Below are 26,188 nucleotides of genomic sequence, written 5' to 3'. Positions count from 1 at the left end.
CAGATGGGTGTCAGGGTACCCTGGGACTTGGATGAAGCAGCACATTATCTCTCAAGGGACCACACATGCCAGTATAATTTACAACATCCTTCGAGCTTGTTTTTGTTATGCAGTGGGCCAAACTAGGACCAAAATCATGAAGGCATGGGGGAAAGTGGCACTAGAGCTTTGAGGATTAACTAGAAAAACTGCTCATCAAGTCCAGCAGGGTTTTAAGAGAACATATTCTGCTCCATGCTCACTGACTTCAAAATAAAATAAAATAAATTTCAATACTAAAGAAAGAAAGAAACCACAATGAGGAAAATGTCTCATACCAAATTCCCTATACAAAGCAAGCAATAAGCCAGCATCATGACTGGTTCCATTTAAACTACAAGAAAGTGTCCCTTTACATTAAAAAAAAATACTAAGACTATTAAATGTTGCATTTAAAGCCAAAGGAAATATTTACAAAGAGTTTGTAATATAAGGAGGAAACCAAGGAAAGAGAGTCTCTGTTTGCCTGATGGCTAAAGAGTAAATTTGTCTAGGGTTTTTCTAGTTGGGAAAGGAGCAAGTTATAGGTATTCTGCATTAATTCTCACCTGGGCTTTTTTACTCTGTGCTAAGACCCTGTTTTCCACCTGATCTGAGCTACAGAGTCACTCTGGGGGCAGAATCACCCATTTAGCACACGGCTACTACACTCTAAATTCAAACCTTAGCTGTGCTTGACAAAAACTTCCATACAAACGAAGCCAACCAAAGCCATCCTCATCCTTACAAATACATCCCTCAGCCCTGAAACAAACACAAATGCCACATTTGTGAAGACAGAGCAGGAGATGCAACACTTCAGACAACAGCCATAAATAAAATTCTTACACGCACAAACATAATCCATTTCAAACAGGAATGTTGGTGCTTATGTTGCAGCGGTAGGAAATACCTGTCTTTCAACATTAAGCCTTGCGAGGATAATGCTTAGCTGCAATCTAAACCTTGGTGATTGCAGCAGAACAACCAGAAGCTGTGTGATTACTTATTGCAGCTCCCAGCCAGGGAGAGGGAAATCTGCCACGCAGCTCACTTACAAGGAGCCCCTTGTCTCAAACAAAATAACACAGGGAATTATTGGGATTTTGCTTACAGTTGCAAGGATTTCCTCACGCACGTTTCTGCACACAGATGCTTCTCCAGGACAATTGCACTGACCATGGACTAGATCACAGATCCTTCTTTTAATTACTTGGCAGTTTCCTGGGCCAAGTTTATTCAACTGCCTAGCCATGCACCACCTATCCTTTCAGATTCCTACAATTTTTCCAGGTTAGATGCAGGCCCCCCGATAACTTTATGGCCTTTTACTTGGTTTAGTTAAGTTCTGTGTTAGAGAGAAGGCAACGGCCACCTGCAAAAGCTATTAACAAAAACGTGGGAGTCTGCAAACTAAAAGTTACTGCTTTACTAGCATGACAGCAATAGACAGCTGTGACCAGCCACTGTTGTGTTCAAATCCCTGATGCCTCCCAATCTACAACTTGTCCTTCCCCTGCTTCTCATTCTGAACTTGATTACTGCCCAACATACTTCCCATTCAGGCTGGGAAGACAACAAGAACACAAGGCATATAGGAGAGACAAGTAAGTTTTCCACCGTACACACCCTTTAGAGATATGCAGATGGGGTGGGGGGAGAAAAAGAAAAGCCTTAGGCACATTCCTGCTAACTCTTATGATTAAATTCCTACTTTTACAGCACTTGGGGTTTTTTTCCTCCTAAACCTTCAGTTCTAATAATCAAGGTATTTTGTCATACTTGCAAATATCCCTTTACAGAAAGGTGGCGGGCAGAGCATAAGTCTTGAAAAGAAGATTCCTCCAGAAGCTAAAAAGCAAAAGTCATTCATAAATCATTCATCACTCCGAAGCCATATTCATCACTGGGATCCTGTTTCATGATTTGAACTGCAAAGTCTACCATAACCACTGAATTTCCCTTCCCCATAGGTGAACATAACTCATTTTGCTCTGTGTATTAGGAAGCCCTGGAATTTTTCTTGGCATTTTAAGATAAACTGTCCCTTCAGGCTCTTACAGTCTCCTCTTCCCTTCTAATACCAAAGCCTCAATTAGACCATGATTAAAGAGGATGTACTTACAGATACCAGCAGAAAGTAAAGGTTGCCAGTTTTATTACAGGTCAGGAATGTGTTTCTGTCTGTACTGTAGACTTCAGAGTTTAATGGAGAAATACGGTTTACTAACAGGCAAGTCAGATTTTCTCAATAGAATTCAATCTTGATTATCAGTTAAACAGGCATAAAAATATCTAACCAGATGGTTTCTGTCAGTCAACAGAAGTCTTAAGGGGAAGAGAACTTACACTCATTGACAGAAATATCTAACAGAAAACTAAAACAAATCCAACAGGAGACGTGCTTAATGTGATGGTTTAAACTCCTCTTTGTTGAAAAAGCAAAAGTGAATCTGTACTCTGCAGAATATTGTTTAACAGAATTCTTCAGCTCCATTTTGTTTGTGAATTTGTTTATCATGCTTCAGAGTGCTGATCAATTTTTAGGAAAATGTGATGCAAAAATATTAACTACTGTGGCATAGAAGCCAGGCACTGAAGTCCTCACCCCATTTGCATTAAGGCCCAGTTCCATTTATTCTCCTTTGCTTTTGACCAGTTTACCTCTGCTTTCCTCACACTTCAGCTTCTGCACAAGTTCAAACAGATACCTATTTTTTAATTGCCAAAGAAAACATTACTTTCTCCTGCACAGTTCTTCACGTGGTTTCCTCACAAAGATGACACTGTCCCATAGCGTTTAATGCGCAACATTAATTTTTGGATCAGTAACAAGTTGAAAGTCTGGTTATGCATACTCTCTTAATTTAGAAATGGAGCTTTATAACACTGAAATATTGCAAGAAGCTCCACTGCTTGCCCTTCCATTAATTTGTTACTTACTGTGTTGGATTCTTATCAGCAATTCTTAATTGATGTACTCTGAGCCATGCCATCAAATATCCTCTATGGATCTAGTTGGCACTACTGGTTAATTTCTAAATTTTGGTAAGTTAGTGATTATTTAGGTTGTGATTACTTCAGAGTAAATATATTCTTACATTTTGGAAAGCCCCAACAAAGAGTGGGCACTGCTACAGATAAATAGTACACAGCAATAAGTATTATTATAATGATAATGTATGATGCACGGCCATTTTCCAGATGCTACAGAACTAATTGTGCTGCCAACAGAAGCAGCCAAATCCAAAACAGATCCATATGAGGAATTACTGTTGAATCAACCTCATCAGTGAGAAAAGCTTCTGCCACACAAACCTTTTTTCACCTTATCATAATCTTCATAAAGTTAATGAAATGCAGCCTACCCCTGTTACATCTGTAAAACCAAAGTAACTCCCATACAGGCGAGTTGGAATTGATGTAAAGGAGAGCCAGGACTAAGAATATTTTCCATCAGGGCAAAGAGTGATCTGTTAAAGCAGTGATGTGACACCATTGCAAAGCAGCCTCCACGTGGAACAAACAGTGCCTGGCACAGATTCCACGCTGACCTGGAAAAACAATGTAGTGGCAGAGCTGTCACCCTGGAGCTGCATCACCACCCAAATGTCCTTTACATCCTCAAGCCTTACAGCACAACTGGCCCTCTTGGTTTGTCTGCAGGGTAAAATATTTCTCCACAGAAAAAAAAAAAATTCTCCTCAGGTTTTAAAGAAGTAGGCAAGTAGGATGTATGAACTTTAATACCAGAAGGGCGACTAGAACATCTAGTTTGACTTTCTTGAAACAAAAGCCAAAAGCCTTCAGCCAAATATACAGTACAAACAAAACCACCAAGAGGAAGACTTATATCACAACCTTTCCTAGTCACCACTTAGCTAATCTTTATATTTTCAGTATTTTTAATCCTCCCTCATAAATGAGTACGTCTAGCTCCCAATTATTTTAGTAACAGGATCTCTGAGCTGTATCATGTATAGAAAATTAGTGACCTTTAAAACAGAAGGTTTACTTACACAGACCTTAATTGCTATGTGGCACAGATGAATAGTTAAGCAGGCCCATGTAATATTTTACTCCAGCACCTAATTCCAGAGAAGGAAATACTTTATGCAAATCCTCGGATGACAAAAGGCCAAAAACAATGAAGTTCCTATCAGAGTAAAAACCTGCTTAGGTCTATTTGCCAAGTACTGCAAACAGGTTAACCATACACATCATTAAGTTCTGAATCACATTATGATCATATGGCATCAACCTGATTGCAATTACTGAGTCTTAGGCAGAAGATGTCATTTCAAGTAGAGAATCACTACTCTGGACAATTTTTATAAATGATTCTCATTGATTATCATTTTCAATTAGAGAAAATAAAAGCATTAAATGGCCACTTTGATGTTGGAAGTGACCTTTCACCTGGACTATTTCCCTAATGGATGAGGGTTAAATTTACTGTGACAGCATCTAACCACATTTGGTACGGCCTCAAATTTGATGGTACCAGTATCACATCAGCAGCAGGCTGAGTTGGTAAGACCATGACATGCAGTGTTTGTACCAGAAGCATGATTATTAGTATCCCAGGGAGTCAGAAAATTTTCCAATTAGGCATTTTCCAATTACCTACTTGTGTCATTTCGATAGCTAAAGAATGACACATAGCTATACTATGACCTACAACAGGATTTTTATAGGAATACACATTTTTCTCTTTTATATTTTTTCCTGCTTATTGTACCTCAATTTTATTAATTTTATCTCCAAAATGTTGGCATTTCCAGTAACATCCAATAACCACAAGTAAGCAAATCATAGGTAACATCCCTCTCTCCAAAGAAAGAAAATATTGTATTTCAAACATAGTAGTGCCTCTTTCAGTTAGCCTAGCCATGCGAAATTAAATATAAAAGCTCCAGTGAGTGATTTTTTTACTAATCCTGTGTAACACGTTTTGCAAAAGTGTCAAAAAGAAATATCGTTCAGTTGCTGAATACAGAATGGAAATTGTTTACTTTACAATCCAAACTTCTCTATTTACATAAAAATAACCTCACAACAGCAGAAATTTTAGGCTACAACACAATATTAATGGAGTTCGATTGCATATTATTCTAAATGGGTTATTTTACAGTCATTGTAACATTAGATCTAAATACAAGACATAGACTTATACTTGCAGTATATTTTAGTGTGGAAACAATATTTCAAAAAGAGCCATAGGTAAGCATCAGAAAAGAGCTTTTCTAAAACTACCACCCTCCTAAATCCTGTATTTGTATACAGGCACAAAACTCCATTTTAGTATTAATGTTATTTATCTCAGAATTACAACCTGATATTCCCATGAGAAAGACTGACAAACACTTCCTGGTCGTAGAATGAGCCATGTATCACCTTTGCTTTATTTCATCACTGACATTTTTTTAGTGTTCCTTTTACTGGCATGGTTTTGTTTTATATTGGTTTTACTGTCGTCCTAGTTGTAACTGTATGTTACACATGCCTCTCTACAGTCCATCCACGAAAGAAATGAATCATTACAGCTTTTACTTGCAGGGCCTGACTGTTCAGTGCAAGCTGTAAGGCTTCCATCCTCAGCATAACTCAGCACAGGGGCACTTCCATTATATTGTGTTATTAGCCAGGAGTCCTCTGGAGAGCTCTGCTTCCACCAGGAAGTGCCATAAATACGAGCTGCAGTGAATGCCAGCTGGGAAGAGAAATGCATTGCTGCATCCCTTTAATGGGAGAAGATGCTCCCCAGTGCAGCTGGCAAGCTGTTCTCAGGCTCCCCTTTGGAGCCAGCCAGAAGAAAGCAGTTCATGTTCACCAGGAATTATTTTCTGTTTGCTTTCACCTTCCTTTAGATTGAAGCAGTATTTTAACAAATGGAATAAAATTTTTAAAGTTGCCTCTACCATATAACTAGAACAGTCTGCAGGCCTCTGCTTTGGGAGGGAGGTGATCCCCACCATTTCCCTGAGCCTGAAGGAAACTGGTATTGATGTCAACAGTAGCCATGAGCCCGAGGAACATGCCATTTACTCCAAGCAGCTGTCACACTCCCGGGGCCAGGGCTCCAGGAGGGCTGAGTACCCTCCTGGCAGCCACACTGCCATCGACTGTGTAACCAGAGCTTTCACACCTTTGATTCTACTGCCTCTCCAGAGCTATCTGATCTTTTGAAATCTCTAGGCTTTTTCCTGAGGACCTAAAAGGTAAGCACCATTTACTGCTAGGACTTACACAGTTCTGAAAGTCTTGGCTCCACACCAAGTGCCAAAGTGCAAGGGTATCAGACTTTCCTGAGTATCTTCACGTAACAGGCTCCTGTTCAGCTTGCCATGAATCCATATCTGGCTGTGAGAACTTGTCTCTGAGTTACCGAAATAAGATCAAATCTGAAACTTTTCTAAGGAAATATTTTTTGAAATATTCTTTTAACCAGCTCACCTACCCCCCGACCCATTAACTCTCCCTCCAGTCTGCTGGATCAGTTGAAGCTGCATCCTCACAGATCCACAAAGAGGAACTAAAAGAAATGTAGAGGAGGAGAAGAAAGTAGTAGACAAAAAGTTAATCTTAACTCTCTCTTGTCCAGTACCTAGCCCTCACTTACATTAATGAAGAAAAATAGAATAATAACAAACAAAAAAATAAAGAAAACCAAGGGGAAAAAAAGGGGGAAGAGAGAAAAATAGGGGGAACTTTTCAGACTTTGAGCATAACTGGGTCATTGTCACCAAGCTGTGACTCTGTGGAGTACATAGTTTCAGAGACAGAAGACTTGGTGCACAAAGCAGGTCACAATAATGAGCAATGGCAGATTTGCATGTCAGGTCTTTCCACCATAGTACAATTAGTCTACTGATACTGTAGGCTTGACTAAGGATGGTGGGATATGAGGGTAAGTGATTGAGACAAAGTGAACGATTAAATGGCCTCAGACCTAACTTGTGACCTCATTCTATCATAAACAGCAAAAAGTGAGAGAACTCGTGTGTGGATCAAAAACCTGGCGAAGTTAGCTGAGCACGTGAGACAAAGGAAATAGCACAGCGCACTCATTCTTGGGCTGCTCAGTCTGCACCAGCGACACAGAAGATTCAGGTAGCATCTGGGTCCCAGAACAACCTCGCTAGCCATCAGGGGAGATGATTAGGCTGCTTCCAAAGATAAAAAGCAGCAGCTGCTGATTAAGGAGAGCCAAGAGGCAGCAGAACCACTCTCAGCATCTGCTGAAGAGCTGTAAGCAACAAAAAGACTGGAATCCACATGAAAAAGATGTCACTCTCCAGATCTCTTATCCATGTAGCACAAAGCTCACTTAGGCTGAAAGGGGCCAATCCAGAAATGCTGGTTAACTCTGCACTGCAGTCTTTCGCAAGGTCTCCACAAATTCAACTCAAAAGCCTGGTTCTAGGCTCTTGTGTTTGCTCAGCAAAATACAGTCCCCTTTAGGCTCTAGGAAGTGTGTTCAAGAGGTGCCAGGATCTCTAGTCTCTCTAGGAGACTAGAGTCACCAGGGTGTGGCAGCGGGTGAGAACAGGTCATCTTAATTTTCCTGCTCTGCCTGCGTTGGTTCTCCGTGGCAATTTCCAGGGGCCCTTCCATTAGACTGTGATATTAGGCAGGAGTCCTCTGGAGAGTTCTGTCATCCCAGTTCGTTTGATTGGCAGCTACAATCATGAACAAACCACCTTGTCCTGTGATGCACTCCCATTCCCAAGAACTAAGCACTATGCAACACTGAAAGTTTTCCAAACCTGTCTTATACTCTTATATATATACTCTTATATATACTCTGTACTTTTCCAAACCTATACTCTGCCAACCAGACAAAGGTACTTGCTATTATCCACATGAGTGGGAGAGACAGTCACCTTTAGAGACAAATTTGTGGCATTTGCTGTTTAGAATCACTGAAATGCAGTGATTCAAAGTCCTAATGAGACCACAAAAGAGTCTGCTGTGGCTTTTAGGGAATAAGCAGACATTATGAGATTTTGGAAGGAAATGGGCACAATTGTGGTAATCTGTACAGTAACAAAAAATTAGTACTGGATGTCTAGCCAGACACAATATGGCAACGAGATTGCACAAGCAGCTAAATATGGAGAAAAATTGACCTTATCAATAACAGAGCTGCTTCAAACAAACAAGCATTTACCTTTTCCACCATTATTTTTAATTTTTAAGCCCTACCATTGCAATTGGATAGAATCCTAGCATCACTTAGGTTGGAAAAGACATCTAAGATCATGAAGTCCAACAGTTAACACTGCTAAATTGACCCTTAAATCATGTCCCTAAGCCTACCCTGTTAAACTCGTGCCCTTAGAGTCATCCAGCAACTTCAACTTCTATCAGCAATGGCAGAGCATTTATTCTGACTTACTTTTGACTTTATCTCTTTTAACCTTCATCAAATGTTCCTTATTCTTCCCTGATGGTAGAAGTAGCATTTCTTGCTCTGTAAAGCCTACACCTTCGTGTCTGTAACCTTTCATCGTCTCACTTCTGATTCATTTCCTCTCCAAGGTAAACAGTCCCAATCTTCTCAATCTTGTACTATATGAAGGTTTTTCCTTGTCTGTTTAAAAACTGATTTATGTAAACAGTTAAAAACTTACTCTGTTAGCTTAGCTTGTATCTATAAATTAGCCATGCATATTAAATTTGTGTTAGCTAGGTTTAACTGAATTAAGTGTATCCACACAGGATTTTTTCCCAAATTCCTAAAGTCAGTTTAAAATTACACCTTTTGTTAAAGCAGAGCAAATGAAAGTGTAGTTAGTTCTGATCCACAAATACTTCCAAGAAGAATTCAGACAGTGCTTCAAGAAAGGGTATATTTCAGCAGACCCCTTAGAGAGTGTTATCTCCATTATCCTGAAATTCATGAAGCCTCCACGCATAGCAGGGAGTAATTCTTCTGAAATATTTTCCATCAGCAACCCAGGGATTTGTTACAGAATTAACTTAACATGTTTTACCTTGATAGCACCTCCATTTGTGGGAGATAGTTTATTGCCTAGGCAAGTCAAAGTGCTATTAAACCACAGATTTTAATTCAGCTGCAAGTAAGCTGCCCTATTGTACCCAGAACACAACAGCAATATAATGAAAATTGCTATAAAAATTAATTCTGAAAATATCAAATACAATCATTGTTAAGTTTAAACAAAGGATATTTGCTAGTTCATTGCAAGACTTAGCTGCATTCAAAATCCAATGAAAACTGGCTTTTACACATACAGACACACGGAGACATTTGCCTATGGAATAAAAATTTTAAATTATGGCTATTAAATGAATGGTATTTCTTAATGACAGCATTCATTGTTATCCTTGTAATAATGCATTTTACAGAGGGAGAAAAGAGGAATTTATCGAAAAGCTGCCAATGGATTTTAATAAAAAAGTACTTCCCAATAGAAGGCAACAACATCCTTATCTACTAGGCCACAAGTGCTTGAGTATTTCTCAAGGAATTTTGATGCACTATTTTGCAACAGAAACTTAACAGAAAGTTACAAAGAAGCAAATAATTCTAAAAAATCAAACATACAGGCCACGGAGTTGCAAGAAAGTAATTTCCCACATTAACATTCAGATCTATTATACATGCATACAAATTTCCATGCAAATCAGACTTCACTTATTGTGTATTTTGCCTTATTTAATGAAAAATGAAAAAGACAGAAGAACACCTAACCCCCTCCATTTTGCCTATTAAGTTGCTGCTGCCAGCAGGACCCTGACGATGGCATTTCCATTGAGGCTAATCACAGAGAAGAAGTGTGCACACAAACAAGAGAGAATTCATGCTCAGGTTAGAGACAGCAGCCACCTGACCTGTCCGTCAGGTTCACCTCTATTCACACAGTAATTGCTCTACTCTGGAAAGCTGACTAGACCCATCATGATCTCAGAACACTAGTTATCCCCTACTGAACCATTTTCAAAATTGGTAAATAATACACCTAAGTATAAAAGGAGAGATTGTCAGACAATTCAGCTTTAAAGAACTCACTTTCACCGTATGCAGAGAATTGGCAGAAGCAGCTGAAATACACAGTCAATCCTGGTCACTGCTACAGCTGCAGTCTTGGCAGAGATACCCCTTGCTCAGACTTCTTTGTGTCCATACCATGTGTGTGTGTCCCCTTGACACTTCCCTATAACCTTCATTCCTGTTTTCCTACAGGGAAACACGCTGGCAGTCTCCTGCCCCCATCAGCTCCACGCTAGCGGGATGTGAGGCTGGATGGGCAGAGCTGCTGTGGGAAAGGCTTACGCAGAGCCCCATTTTGCTCCAAAACGCCTTCCTGCCAGCTCACTTCTCCTGCCTAACTCCACTATCTATAGCTTTCAAATGCTTCCCCTTCATAATCACACCTCCTACTATTCTGAAGACTATTTTCTGGGAACGCTGAACATATTTGTTGGCTCACTGGCCCCTAGCACACTGACTGCTCATTCAATAGCATTCACACAAGACTGGAAAAGACTTGTCATCCTCTTACTATCTGGCACTCCGTTACTAGCTTACTACTGTTTCCCTCTGCAGTACAGGTCCAAATTGAATGTCAGACACAGGAAAATGCCAGCAAAAGCTCTGGTTCACAGTCAGGAACCAGCCACAGGATACAGTCCAAAACTGGATACTCACTAGCACATTACCATTATTAACACAGGGCTTGCCATGAGTAAAACCCTCTTCTTTTTGACAGTGAGGAACAGGGAAAATTAGGGTTATTACAGTATTTCAAATATCTGCTGGATGATAGCATCCTAGAGCAGTAGCATTAGTCAAAAACTCAGGCAGACATTAAAATAAACAGATTCTCCTGCTTCCGTAGCCAGGACTTCTCAGAAGCAAATTCCCACGGAGATCACACAACCTACAGTGTAATTGTCTCCTGGTTGCCTAAATATTCAGACAAGGAAGGAAGGGATTAGGCCTGCAAGTCTTGCTGCTCACTAGCCAGCCTGCCAAGCACATCCACCACCCAGCCTGATTCCTCCTGCTGCCTGGCTCTGCGACTGACTGACCTTCCCAGACCCTGCACAGCCACAGCAAATACACCTGGGGCATTCCCGATGGTGGCTGAATCAGCTGAAATAACCCCTTGGTTGTCACCAGGAGCAGCACAGGTAGGGCAAAGGGGAGCAGCTCAATGCGCATGCTTTCAGTCGACATGGTGAACAGCTAACGTATGGTAATTCTAAGGGGGTTGACATGCTGCAGCAAATTATAAAAAGGCTGACACTCAGCTGAAAGAGCTGACACTTGAAAGTTACTCCCTAGCACAAAAGAGAAAAAAATGAAAGTGAAATGTGACTGAACTGTTGTCTCGCATGCTCATATTTTGTTGACAAATTTATTTGTAGGTATGAATTCGGCCCTTTCTTAAGAGTGTCACCATCAGCTGCAGATAAAAAAGCAACCTGACTTTATTACAGATGTGTTACTTTTCAAACTGACGCTCCAGCAAGAGCAAGAGGACAAAGAATTCCACTAATAAATATGTTGTGCAGGCTAAGGCTATGCTATCAGCTGCAACATTTGACATTGTTACGTATCCCTTCTAAAAAAGACTACTTAGAATTTGAAATATTGTATTATAATGAAATACCTCTTTAAATATATCAGCCTTGGAAAATGCAAGTTAGCCAAGAGTTTCTACTTCAGAATATATTTCCTTTTTAAGGTGCTTCAAACCACTGTTCAGTTATTACACTGACACTTTATATCAGCTATTACCAAAAATAGATTCAGATTAGGTATCACATCCCCAGCATACAGGTGATCCTGAGCTCTAAGAATGTTTTTGATACAGTAGGGTATGCAATTTTATACTGTTGAAATATTATTCTTAGTGATAGATGAACATGTAAGTGTACAGGTTTCATTGTAGCAGCACTGCTTAATTACACAAAGGAAGATGGTACTACTCACTCAAAACCTCAGAATTCCAAGATCTGATCATGCAAGTATGTAAGACTGAAATAAGTAATTTTATGTATAGTTGCATTCACTTTAGACAAGTCAGGTAATTCGTACCAACTTTTGGAGTTTGAGTGCATCTGAAAACTCTCTGTAGATGCCATTTCATTTTTAAAAGCATCAAAGCATTTTCCAGCACAGAATCATACAGGAATGATGTGGAAGATTTACAGCATTCTCCTGCTCCAAGGAAGGATAATTCCTAATCCCAAACAAAATCTCATCAAGGGACTTTCTAGACGGTTTTTTGTGGAGCATAATAAGATTTGAACTATGCATGTTCAGTAAAATTGTTATTTTAGCAAACTTTAAACCTTCAGATTTATTTCAAAACAAGATCTGTCCATGCTCCTTTCTTTTTCTTCAAAAGGGGAAATTACTCCCAAAATTATACTGCTCAAAAAAATTCTCTTACAGCTCTGAAGAATGGAACTGAGTTTCAATTTCCCACTGATACTATAGAATGTCTCTCCCTTAAGTGTGTAAATGTAAGAATTCTGTAAGCTGTTAGAGCACTGACAATGCACATCTGACCCCATCTGAACCTGCTAATACACCTTCCTCTGGATTTTTTTTTAACAATCTGTACTTCTCCACTCCCTCCTGCATAGTTTCTACGTGTAACAAGTTTTACTTGTTCATAAATCATTTTAAGTCAGTAAAATATAACATACCTGGGAAAAACGTGGTGAAATTTCTTTGCTTGTAGGACACAAAATTTGTCCTTAGCCTACTATGAAGTGAAATAGTAGATCTGAGATTTAAAGATGTTGTTAGAATATCAGAAGCATATTTCCAAACTTTGGGTTTCTTAAATTTAATAATTTACTAGTCCTTTTGATCCTTACATATCTGGGCTGATGTTGAAGTGCTGTCAGAGAGGTACAGTAATACTCATGGCAAGAGTGTGGTCTCTTGTTTTCTGCTGCTGAGTCCGCAGGAGCAGTGCCAGCACACCCTGGCACTGGTTTGGAAGATCAGAAGAGAGGATAGTAACAGACTACAGATGTGAGGTAAGATTTTATCCCCCTCAATGGCCAATATTGCATATATATATATATATATATATGCTTCTCCCCCATTATTTTATGCACCATGATAACATAAAAAGTGTTGGTTGGAAGAAGAACTCAACATTTTCTGTCTTTACTCTGCATAACACATACAATTCTCTTTGTGCACAGCGTAGCTTGGTGCACAGTGCATTTCTGTACTTTTCATTTGGTAGCGCACCTTTTAAATTCTCTGCAGTGATCTCCACACCAGCTTTCAGAGGTCCTGACCCTGGCTTCTGAACTTCTGCACTTCTCACAGTGTTCTGGGTAGCTGTGACAGACTCTGCCACAGATGTACGACAAAACAAGGACCACACTGCATGCTGAGACTATTGATACCACAGAATTGTGTGTCAACAGGTGTAACTGCTCTGACCTGCATCTTAAAAATGGCAAAAGTTCTACCTATGACAGATTCATCTATAATTTTCCTTTGTGTAGGTGAGAAACAAGTCATCTCTATCAGCAAGTAAAACAGTAATGCTTTAGGCCCCTGTTAACTGTTGTGTCACTGTGTCTTCCTGCTCCTAGTTCTTAATATCACACAGTACATTATACATAAGCACTTGTTATCTATGGTTTTCTGACTTTTCTGTCTCTTGTCTCTTCCAGTGACTACCACCAGATGTGGATGTACCACTAAAAGGTGTCACGATATGATCATAGGTAACATGCACAGTCACTTGTGAAATACAGACTGACATTGCAGAATGACACCTTTCCGTGGGCTTTGCTTGAATCTGCAGACAAACACGGGCAGTTTGGATAGTTCTGGCTACCAGGAATAATGCCACAGTCAATGGGATAGTGTGACCAAACAGATAACCTGCTGTGAGGAGCTAAGTCTGGCTCTAAAACAGCAGCAGTTAAGTACAAGTGCGCCTGCATCACTCGATCCACTGGGAAGACCTCAGTGACTGCTTTGTGTGCAGAGCATGCAAAAGCATATGACTGTGAAACACTGCCTAAAGAGAAAAAGTTGTTGAATCTTACCAACAGGCAGAACATGCAGAGCAGAGAGCAGACCAGAGAGGTCAGAGCCTTTTTCCTGCCCTAAGCAGCATTTCCCAGCACACGATGATCCCAGTTCTGATGTTGATCTAGGTGATTATCTCATGACAGTTCTGTGTTGTAACCCTTCTTGAAAAGATTCCCTGAGACACATTGACCTTGATCACCTCTGATACTCTAACTTCCACATGGCCTCTCTCTGAATTGATCCATCAATTATTTATCTTCTGCACAGGGTGTCATCTTGACAAGTTCAAGAAGTGGCACCTTTGGATCCCATTTTAAGGTCTAAACAGGCTATGCTTTGCATAAGACCACAACAGCATGTGACACATTAGCCACCTCCTTACCATGGGAGGCAGATGAAGTCTGATGCTTTGTTTCTGCCTTGCTCCTCTTGGTCTCTTGAAAACCCGCATGGCTTTCCTTCCCTCTAAGCTTGCTGCTCCTCCCTTCTACCTTTGGAAACATATTCATGACCTCCTCCAAACTTAAATGTTCTCTGTTTGAGCAAAAATTTCCCCAAGCACACAACGGCACCCTTTAACTACGTGCACTGAAGTGACTACAGAACATCTGCGGATGTCTGTCTTTGAGGCCATGCCAGCAACCTTGCCATTTCCCTGCACCCATCTTAACAGCCATCTAATAATAGTGTGTCATTTCCTATGCCACACCATGTGTGCAGGGATGTAGACGATAATGTGGATGATAGCTGCTCTGCTTAAGGAAAAAGTCATTTTTTCACTTGGAAATTTCAGCATGTCCCTGACACAGTACAGTTGAAACATGCTTCCAGTTATAGATTAGTTCATATAGAAGCACTCTAAAAATGGACTGATCTTCCCGAAACTACTTACTAGATAGGGGAAAATTTAGTTTAAGAGCACATCCTATGATAGTCATGGGAGAAATAAGACAGGACAAAAAATGGGGATTATTTAAATTCCAAGATCTTTGGGGAGATCCTTTTTAACCTGTCATATCTCAAACCAAACTAACCTAAATATTATTGTATCTGTTTTCTTTGGCAATGACTTGCTGTTGCCTTTTATTAGATATGAAACAATAGGTAGGAGAGAGTAAGCCAATTAATTATTAAAAGTGGTTTTCACATACTTTGAAAGTCTGCATGTCCTCGAAGCACACTCAATAAAGTTAACAAGACTAACCGGGGCACTGTATAATGTCTGTGAAGCCTCAGTAGGCGTTTTGTGAACACTGTGGAATTCTGCTGTGTGCTTCCTTAATTCCACATGGACTCAGTGCACACTTCATAAAGCTCTTTTGCCTCAGACCACAAACCTTACAAACTCCTCTCTTCTAGCCCTACTCAAAAGTTGCTGCTTTCAATTAGCCTTCCAGCTACTCCCTCTCTGCCCCTCCACGTCACTCCCTCTCACTCTTAATTCACCTGAAGAGCAGAAGTTATTTACAACCTACCCCCACACATCATGCTCACCTGCCCCATCTCTGAGGACTTGTAGTCACCCTTCCTGTGTCAGGTCTGATTCACATAGGAACTACCTCAAGGCAATAAAGTACTCTTTTTGAATCCACAGAAAAGCACAGTGCCTATTTATTTATACTATGTGGAATACAGAATTGCTACTAAATATAATAGTCATTAAAATTATCTTTGGTAGATACTAACCCTTTAACTTCTTTTCCACAAAGACCTGGAGTTTGCTAGTTCAGATCCAAAACCAGATTTTATGCTGTGGCCCCCTAAAAATCAGTAGAGACTTGGTAATAACCTCAGTGAGAAAATCCTCACTAGATAATAGCAAAAAAGAGATGCCAGTGGTGCTCGAGGCACTTGTTGAAATCAATTAACACAGACTCTGTGCTGATGGAACAGGCAGGGGTTCCACAGTATTTTAATTTCATTCTCCAATCAATTATAAGAATCTTTCGTAGATGGTCTAGAACTAAAGAGGGTAATATTACCTTTCTTTTCCCTGCACTTGCTGATCATATTATCACTTTGAATAACTTGTGTTGAATGGCTTTTGGAGACAATAAACTCTGTAACCATAGGACAAGGTGTTCAATGGAATGAACTCTGAAGCCCAGGAACACAAAGTGCATTAACCAGGCTTTGCAGCTTGAGTCTGTAATTTTTATTCACACAACACTTTCTTTTCAGTCAAGGAAACTATTTGTATTCTGTTTCTGTAACAAGATTGGTCTTCATATAATATATAATGAAAATAACAGCTGTTTTTAAAGACCTGGCAGAAGCCATTAGGCATGGAAGAATTATTCTTTTTCTAGTAAATCATGGCTGTCTAACAAATTTTATACAAGACTGTCCTTGTCCATAGTATGAGCCAAATGTTATCTTTTTTTTATCCCAGTTAAGATGCCCTGGCTACTAGAGATCCTGCAACAATTAATCTTGCCTCTATATCTCAGAATGCAATGTGGGGAATTGTAAGAAAACAGAATTTTTTGTTACGGGCAGTGGAGAATTTCAGAACTACGCAGAAAGGATGACAGTGAGGAAGGAAAGAAACTACTGTAAAACACTAACATCTGCATTGCCTTTCAGATCTGCGTTCTTTTTTTTCTTATCTACATTTACACATCACACTAAAACCTGACCTGATTCCTACTTTTATGGAAATTACTATCGGTGATCCTGTTGTTACTTTTCTCATTTGCAGCTGTAGTCTCATTTTCTTTACTGTTTGGGTATTTTCAGAGACAAGATGTTAGAATACAATAACTCCACTGAGACTCTGCAACTTTTTATACCATTGCTGGACAATTACTACTGGCAGCTAGTCAGTGCAAAAATCCACCTAGCACAAGGTGCTGGGAAATAATCCCAGTACCTATATGAGCAGCATGGTTACACACAGGCAGAGAACAACCAAATATGGAACCAAACAAAAACTGAACCACTTCACACATCAGTAACTATATGTCTCTCTTAGCTTAGGCAATTAAGTAAACTGAAACCTCAGTCGAGTAAAAATTGCTGTGCCGTAAGGATTCAGCACAATGCAGTAAGTTTTTACGACAGATAGAGATGGTCTAAAAACACTGCAAGCATCTAGGAAAACACTGGGAATAACATGCAACAACATGGGTATTGTTCATCTCTAGCTTCATTGATTATCCATTGTTTGAAGCCTCAGATTTGTTACAAGCTGGCACTCAACTCTTGGCCAGGAACTCCTGTGAATACTGGGCTTTTGAGAACAAGCTCTACTTAAGTGGGAAGGATATGCCATGCACTGGCCAAGCTCTGTCATATGCAGCCCTGAATAGGACTGCTTTCCAGTCTCAGCACATAGGCATGAACACATACCACTACATCTGAGTCAAGGCAATGTCCCAACTGCTCAAGAGGAGATAACAAAGCCCTTTTCAGTGCTGTGTCTTCCTCCTAGTAGGAATCCTCACAACCCTTCTGCAGCCAAGACAAAATTGCCTTTAGCCAGAGAGTCAGTTCTGTGTCTTCTGCATACAAAACTTGTGGTTGTGTTGCTGATGACTCAAGAGCATTGTTCAGCTCCCACCCATGATGTTCATTGTTTATGTCCCTGGATTTGTAACTTAATCAACTACATATGCACTTAATTTCGCTTTATATTAACTCTAAGAAGTATTTACTTTTCATGAAATCTCTCTATTACAATGAGTATCCCTATGTTTCCCCCAGGAACCAGTCAGAGTGTGATCACCTTTTCAAGCTTCAACCATTTAATGATCATGAAAAATTTGAACAGCTGTAAGACTCGTAAACTTCACCAAAACATTTCTCATACAATTTACCTGAGAGGACAACTATTTTAAATAGCATATTCTTCTTTCAGAAATCTCAGTATTGGTAAAATTTTAAAGAATAATTCACATGCAGGATCATGTGTGTGGTTTTAACACAGACATAGGCAAATCACAGAAGTCAAATCCTCCCTCTCCAACTTTATGCTATAACATAAAACCCATATTCTCCACATACCAGATTCTGGGATACAGTTAATTTTTTTCTCAGTAGCTGGTACAGAGCTGTGTTTTATATTTAGTATAAAAATAATTTGTCCTACTGTTGACATCTACTTAAAGTAAGATTTTTTTCCCCATGTCATAGAATCATAGAATCTTAGAGTGGTTTGTGTTGGAATGGACCTTAAAAAAACATCTAGTTCCAAACCTCTCACCATGGGTAGGGACACTTTCCACTATACTGGGTTGCTTAAAACCCCATCCAACCAGGCAACCACAGCTTCTCTGGGCGACCTCTTCCAGGTGCCTCACCACCCACACAGTAAAGAATTTATTCCAAATGTCTAATTAAGATTTATCTCTTCCAGTTTAAAGCCTTTCCTCTTATCCTATCATTCCATGCCCTTGTAAAAAGTCCCTCTCCAATTCTCCTGCAGACCCTTTTTACACACTGGAAGGATGCTGTAGGGTGTCCAGAGCTTTCTCTTCTCCAGGCTGAACAGACCCAGCTCCCTCAGCCTGCCTCCATCAGAGAGGTGCTCCAGCCCTCTGATCATCTTTGTGACCTCCTCTGGACTCACTCCAGCAGCTCCATGCCCTCCTTATGTTGGGTACCAAAGCTGAATGCAGTGCTCCAGGTAGGATGCACAAGAGTGGTGCAGAGGGGGAGAATCACCTCCCTTGACCTGCTGGTCATGCAGTAAAAGGAATTACCAGAACACGAAACAAAAAGTAATTTTGGAGATATGAAAATAATGAGGTCTGGCTCCAAATATCTTGTCTCCTTTTGGATTCTCTGATGTCTAATAGAACATGAGTTTGTTATTCTTGCCTTCAGATACTAACAGTTTCTCTTTCTCTCTCTTCTTCACACCTGCTTAATTTTGTAACAGAGGCACAATCCTAGGTTCATCTAAGGATTCATTCTCTCTCTAGAAAGCAAGAGAACAGTACATGATATGCATCAAAATGCAGAAGTAGACCTGCCTGCAAAGCAAGGCTTTCAGTTCATAGTGAATTTCCTCTTTTTGATATTTTTTTAATCTGAATTTTTTACTTGGTCTCCTCAGTGCAGATGGCTCTTGAGTCTTGCTCATCAAAACAGGTTAATGGCAGGGTTAATAGCTTTGCTGCCCACATCAGCAATACAAAGGACTAAAACCTCCCTTCCAGAGGCACCTGCCAGGCGCTCTGGCTTTGGGCAGCCATTCCAGGAACACGTGTCCAGGAGTCTCCCCATACTGTCATGAGTTAGCCTGCCCCAGAGCTCTATCTGGGAATGTGCAGGATAAATATCTGAATATGAAAGACTCAGAATGTCCTGGGTCTGTGGCTTTGGGTCAAGCTTACCACCCAGGAAGCAACCAGGCTCTGGGAACTCTGGAAGTTTAGGGTGCTGACTTTTTTTCAAACCACTTCATCAGGAAGAAAATGAACCATGCAGATCAATACCAATATCAGGATGGCCCACAGCACAGATAGGAACAGCTTAAGAATGAAGAACAGGTCCTTAAGTGTGGATCTGAAAAGGACAGAGTTGATGTTGCTGGGCTGGGGAATGATTTCTGAAATCTTCTTAGCAATGATTTAGACAAAGACACATTATTCTCAAGTTCTATCCTCACTTTAGGCATACACTTGAATTTCTGTCTGACATCAAACTGTCAGAATAGCAACAGCCACAAGTATAATTCTCTGACATGTCCGTGTGGTGAAGAATTTGTCCATCTATGCAGACAGTGGCCTGACCTTGACTATTCATGCCTGCATTACATCTTGGAAGAACCATAGCCCATGATACGCTTGGCACAAAGCCTTCAGTACTTGGAAACTCCAACTAATACAAGGTGGTGCATTTTACACAATTATCAGGAGAAGCTGCTACCATCAGCAACCAGTAGTGTTGTCTATTTCTTCTTTCTTCATCCCACCCATCCCATACCAGTTCCTCAAATCCATTACGTATTTCAGTTTCAGCTTTTGGTTCTTAACTTCTGATTGCTCAGTGGGGTCCAGATTATCTGGCAAATAAAACTCAATCAAATCTCCAGGAAACAAGACAGTGGTTGACAACTCCTCTTCTGTTCACAATGGAACTGCCTACAGTAAAATAAGCACATCTGATCTGAGATTGGAATGATCTATGCCCTGAAAGAATCCCCACCATATGCTTCAAGCATAAACTGTACTTCTTGAGCCTTCTCTCTCTAAATGTAAACACATAGGAACATTTTGCTTTCTAAATCAAACAAAAGTAAGTGCATAAGAGAAACTATTTTAAAATAATTCCCCTGAAGGGTCTTCCACTACTCCTGACCTACTGCTTGTGGAGGATGAGTGAACAAGCACTGTACAGTTGATAGCAGTATTATTGTAAATAGGCTAGCAGAAGGCTTTCAGACTGATGATCAGATCACGTGTACAACAGAATAGAATTCCCAAGTTAATACCAAGTGCCTTCCTCCAAAGCACTCAGCTTTTCCCCTCTAGAGACTCACACTTGGGTGCCACTATCAAACAGCATTATCACAGGTCCAGGGAAATAACATACAAAAAAGCCCACAAAACACCTCAGAACTCTTGCATCGAACACTGGCAAATTGCTTGTGAACCAGAATACAATGTACCCAACCCACATAAGCTTGGTTTTGCTATAACCTCGGTGTGGTAATTTCCATCTAAATACAAAGTTCTTCACTTTGGAGCTATTTCACAGATGGTTTTATACCCGGAATGTAGGTATAAAGTGAAAGCTCTGGGTGTGCTTGTAGATTATTTGTGTTAAATGATTTGTGCATACTACAGAAATGTAGAAGTCCTCCTCAGTATGAGAACTTGGGGGCTTTGTAAAATGGAAACACTGTAATAGACAGGCTGTAGCTGAAGTCCTAACTCAGGGCTCAGGGTACCACCTCTGGGAAAACTCTACCCATCCGGAGCTGTGAGCTGTGATAAACCTCACCCATAGTCACCAGTCTGCAAAGGAATTGCAAAGCTGCCTTCTACTCCCAAAGTGCTCCGTATGCTGATCCTTGTAAAGATGCAATCATTCTAAGATGGAAAGAATCCTTGGTACAATTTAGGGGCCTGGATACCTTGGCACCGAGTCATGGAGTGGCAAGATGGTGTGACAATCCACCCACACAAGCTGTCACAGGCATCAGCTGCACCTCCAGCCAGGAATGAACAGCCAGGATTGCAGGTTGTTCTCTCCCTCAGTCACTCACTTTGCCATACTGGAGAATGTCAACATGCTTCTGTATATAGGATTAGACCTATATGCTTTCAACTAAAATAACAGAAAACATTGTAGGAGTGTTGAAAAATATTTTCTGATGTGATTTGCTTTAAGAGAAAAAATAGTATCCATATAGAGTCAGCCTATTAGCTTTCTAAATCTTGCACTCTGCTATTTGTGCTTCTTTTTCTCCTACCCAAATGGCATTCATTTCTCCTACCCTAGGCTTTAAAATACCAACTACTCTATACTTAATAAATTATAAAGTCAATCTTCATAATTTCTATTCTCATATATCAGTCAGACATGGTTTCAACAGAAAGATATATGAGAAGTAACCTAGGTCTTCCTCCAACAAAGCACTTAAGCACACACTTCGGCATGTCAGCATCCCAGCTGAAGACAGTGGGATTTATTTCAAGTTACACACGTTTCAAAATTTTATTGAAGCTCAACAACAAATAAGAAAAACTAATATACAGCAGGAAAACAACCCTTCAATATCCATATAAGTGAGACTGTGGTAGTATCTTCTGCTGAAATTCCATAGACTTAGGAAAATACTTGCTTTGGTTAATTCAGCAATGTTCCTTTTGGAGGCGGTGACAAAAAGTACTTTTATTAGAACATAAATTTGACCCAGTTCCGTTTAGCTGGAAGTAAAACTCTTTTTATGTCCACTGAAAATGGAGCTCAATGATTAAATATAAGATTTTTTTATAATTGAAGCATGATACCAAAAATCAAATCTGACAAATCACAAGACATTGCAAGATCTTAATATTTAGTTAGTCATAATTATACATTGTCAGGAATCCAGGTTCTAATGCCCTTTACAATTTCCACATAGAGTGCTTACATTTCTAGGATGTATCAGTGTGCCTCGGAAGTTTGCATAAGGACCAAAAGAACAATGGTACAGTTATTTTAATCAATTTAGAAAGTTCTTAAATGATGTTTCCAGAAATGCTTGAGTTTGGTTTTGTAGTTGACTTGGGTTTCTTTCACAATAGTGTTGGATTTTACTATCACTCTAATAGGTTTTCCCCTTCTCATCATATTTCTGTTGCCAGCACTTTACCAGATATCTGAAATAGTTCTGCACTAATAAGAAGTACTGGTTGTCCTCGGACAGCATCCAGAAAAGATACATACATTTAGGGAGGTTTGAAATATCACAGCACATCCCAAAAATACAAGCTAGTCATTGCAACAACCTTGGCAATGGCAAACTTGGAAAAGCTAATAGTGGAATTAAAAAAGAGGAATATATCACAGTGCTTTAGATAGAACAAAAAAAATAGGAAAAAAAAAAGAAAAAATAAAAAAAAAGGTAGTACTTTTGTCTCCGTGTCCAGAAAACGCTGGCAGATACAGAATAGTGCAATACTGAGTCATCTAAAGACATTAATTAGCCACACCACAGAGAATCAGGCCTTCTTTGGTGTTCATTTACCTTGAGTCACACCTTCTTTGCCTTCCTCATGTCCATGACTGGTAAAACGTTAGACAGATTGTGTGGCACATCAGAAAGTAATTATTGAGCATGGATTTCTGCTGATGGCAGGGTTTTAAAATTCTCGAGGTAGTGGAAAAACGAAGTCATGTGTAAATGGCAACCTTGGCTCTACATTTTAATTATTTTGAAATAAAATAATTTTAAGTTTAGTAAGTAGCAAGGGAAGGGATCCTAGAAACAATCACACACACAAATCCTTCAGCTAGGTACAGTAACATGCAGTCACGACAGAACTAAATATTCATAAACCCAAAAGAGATGAAATTCTGTGTTCATCTATCACAATATGTAAACCACCAGTTACCATTTTAAAAATAAAGCCCTTGCATCCACCTTCTTAAACTGCACAGGCCCTGTAAAAATGATCTGGCATCGATACCCTCTTTTAGTTAAAACAATAGCACAGATTTTACTGAACAGTAACAAACATAAAAGTGTAGGAGGCAAACGCTGAAAACTCGGCGTCTACATTTAAAACCAAAAATTTTTAAAAATGCCTTGTCTCTCTCATGACAACTGGAGCTCTAGTCATGCAAATATGTGGTGTAACATAGTTGTTGCATTGATTTATTGCATTGCTCGCTTACATTCCTTCATTGTGTTACTGTTCTCTTACACATTTGTAACAAAACCAAACTATAGTAAAACTAGTTGAAGAAACACGGCTCAAATCCAATTCATGCCAACATTTCTTTTTTACATTACTCTACGATTATAATCTGTTTGGGGGTATCTGTGCATTCAGAGAATTACTCGGATTTCAATAAAATATAAACGGATGTGTTTTACAGTCTAGCACACACGGATCACACCTTGCAACCATCACCGAATTATGATGAAACTTACACATTTATCAGTCTCTGCCTGTCACAGACCTACAGACACGGCAGAATTCATCGGCTTCAGTTTAGCAAACCCACGCCGAGAAAAATGAATGGAAATGAAGACAGTGCCCACAGACAAAAGCACTGATCAATGCACTCCGCTGACATTATCTTAATGGCAACCTTTTTCCATCCCATCCTCCCTACTTTCCGATTCTCCCAGCAGCAGACATCCGCACCAAAGGGTGCGATCTGACCCATTTCTCGCTCAACTCCGTCACCCTCAGGTTCTCACTCGGCAGCGAGCAGCCGTCCCCCGGTCCGCAATGACACAGCAGGGCTGGAGGGACACAGCGCCCGGGCTCCTTCCCCCAAGCGACTCGCCCCTCGCCGCCGGCTGGAAGTCGAGGCGAGGCGCGGGGAGGGAAGGGGAGCGGCGGCCCCGCCGGCCGCGGCCCCTCGAAGTGAGGTTAAACTTTGGCGGCGGCACCTGGGCCGCTCCTGCCGGGCGGGCGGGCGGAACAATGCCCGGCGCCCCGGGCCCGGCGGCGGCGGCGGCTCCGCGCTCCCCGCCCCGCCGCCCCCGTGTCCTCAGACAACCTCGGCCGCCGGCCCCCCCGCCTCCCGCCGCCACGCTGACAAAGGGCGGCGCGGGGCTGCCCGCGCCCGGGGCCGGCGGGGAGCGGAGCGGGAGCGGGAGCGGGAGCGGCCCCGCCCGCCCCGCCGAGCGCGGCCCCGGGCAGCCGGCCCCTCCGGCGGGCGCGGCGCCGGCCGGCCGGCGGCGGAGCGGACCTACCTTTTTGTCCTCTTTCTCACTGCCGTGCCTCCGCTCCGGGTGGCCGCTGTCGGCGGCGGGGGCCGGCTCCGCGGGCTGCCCATCGCGGTGGTGCGGGCGCTGGTGCGGGCAGCCGCCAGACCCCGCCGCCGGGGGGATGGGCTCCGGGCACGGAGAAACTCCCTTAACATCCATCTCCATCTTCCAGTTCACTGTATTGCGAGACAAAAGCAGGCAAACACTTTCCACCACCCCGCGTCTTTCTTCTGCTTTCCTTTCTCCCGCTTTTCTTTTTTCCTTCTTTCTTTCTCTCTTTTTTTTCCTCCTTCCTCCCTTCCTTCCTTTTCCCCCCTCAGGAGGCCGTGACACGCATGGCTCTGGCCGCGGCTGCTGCACCGATCCGGCGGCTGCAATTCTCCCCTAGATCCTCCAGACTTTTGTATCCAGCGTGCGTGTGTAAGAGTGACTGTGTGTGTCTCTGTGTGTGTGTGTGTGTGTGTGTGCGTGTCCTTGGCACGGCGGCCTTCAATCGCCCCGAAACAGCAAACGCTAACTAAGCAGATCTCTCGCCACGAAGATCAACTCCCGGCCCCAGCCTAATTGTGGTGGTTATTTACTTTACGCTATCTGTGTCCCAGGCCCGGACAAGCCCTCCCGGCTGCAGCCCTTTGAACAAAGTTAACTGGAGGGAGCCGAGCCCGGGGAGGGGGTGGGGGCGAGGGGAAACCACCGGGGTTTAACACGGGGGAAGTGACAATAACCCGGTAATGTCAAGTAAAAGTTAAACCTCCCCCTTCCTCCCCTCCCCCTCCCCTCTCCATAGCCCAGGCAAGCGCAATACAGCAAAGCAAAACAAGCGATTTCAGACCTGTGCAAGGTGCTGGTGGCGAGAAGAGACGAGCATTTACCCGATTGTTGCTTTTATTTTATTTTCCTCTCGCCTCTCCCCCCAGCACCACCCGCTATTGCAAATGTGGGCTCCTTGATGTTAATCTCCTCTCAGCGGTCTGAGTCTATGCGTGTGACTGGAGCTCCCTCTCTCTCAGGCTGCCAGCGCCACGCAGCATTGCACAAGGAGAACTGAAGTAAGGAGAAAAACAAGAACAAATCCAGGCTGGAAATCTAAATCAGTGCTAGCCACCGGCTTTCCGATTTTATCAACACAGATAGAAGAAGAGAAAAGGGGAAAAAAAATCGCGTGCAAGCTGCTAAATCAGTTGTGACCGCAGTGCACTATCGGCTGTTTTATTCTTTGTGTTATCTTCCTTCTCAGACTGAAGTTAGACATGATAGGCAAGAATGCAATCTCATTGAGACTGGTTTATACCAAAACAAGAATTTCCTTAGTGGTGCCAGGGCCAAGCCAACTCTTCAGCTATTCTCTGTTTCATTTCAGAGAGATGAATGGTGAGCACCGACCTGATCGTTCTTAAATCAGGACACCATCAGGTGACAAGTCTGGACTTCTAAATATAACACTACATTGTCCTGAGGAGCAGCTGCTCTGAAAGTTAACTGGAAACATCTCCTAAGAGCCTGCAGTGCAAAGACCTGATCTGTACATCATCTGGCTGCTACTAACCTCTCCAATACTGAGGAGATAGAGAGGTATCTCTGCAGAGATATCGGGCCACGTCCTCAGGAGCTGGTCTGTTTTACACCAACACAGAACCTGTCCCAGGATATTTTGGGAAGCAGGTGACTATCAGGTACTTTATGACACCCTTTTATTCCTGGCCTTGGGATGTGTTATCCCCAACAGTATTGTTACTGTG

At 41.5% G+C, this 26,188-nt stretch overlaps 1 protein-coding gene across 4 annotated transcripts in view; it reads right to left on the bottom strand.

The window, feature by feature from the left end:
- The window catches only part of RBMS3 (RNA binding motif single stranded interacting protein 3), a 701,354-nt gene extending 675,893 nt beyond the window's left edge, over positions 1-25,461 (bottom strand). The window contains exons 1-2 of one of the 4 annotated variants that reach the window (XM_088164432.1): positions 25,282-25,457; positions 24,435-24,625 (exon numbers count right to left, since the gene is read on the bottom strand). In XM_088164432.1, coding sequence (XP_088020558.1) covers positions 24,435-24,614 — 180 coding nt within the window. In that variant the 5' untranslated portion in view covers positions 24,615-24,625; positions 25,282-25,457. Of the gene's footprint in view, positions 1-24,434; positions 25,154-25,281 lie in introns of those variants that run through there. The other 3 variants (XM_088164438.1, XM_088164435.1, XM_088164427.1) reach the window with 3 other exon arrangements.
- Between the last annotated feature and the right edge of the window lie 727 nt (positions 25,462-26,188).

This window comes from Sturnus vulgaris, chromosome 1 (assembly GCF_052056855.1).
Source record: "Sturnus vulgaris isolate bStuVul1 chromosome 1, bStuVul1.hap1, whole genome shotgun sequence".
NCBI lineage: Eukaryota > Metazoa > Chordata > Aves > Passeriformes > Sturnidae > Sturnus > Sturnus vulgaris.
This window is presented reverse-complemented; position numbering and strand designations above follow the sequence as displayed.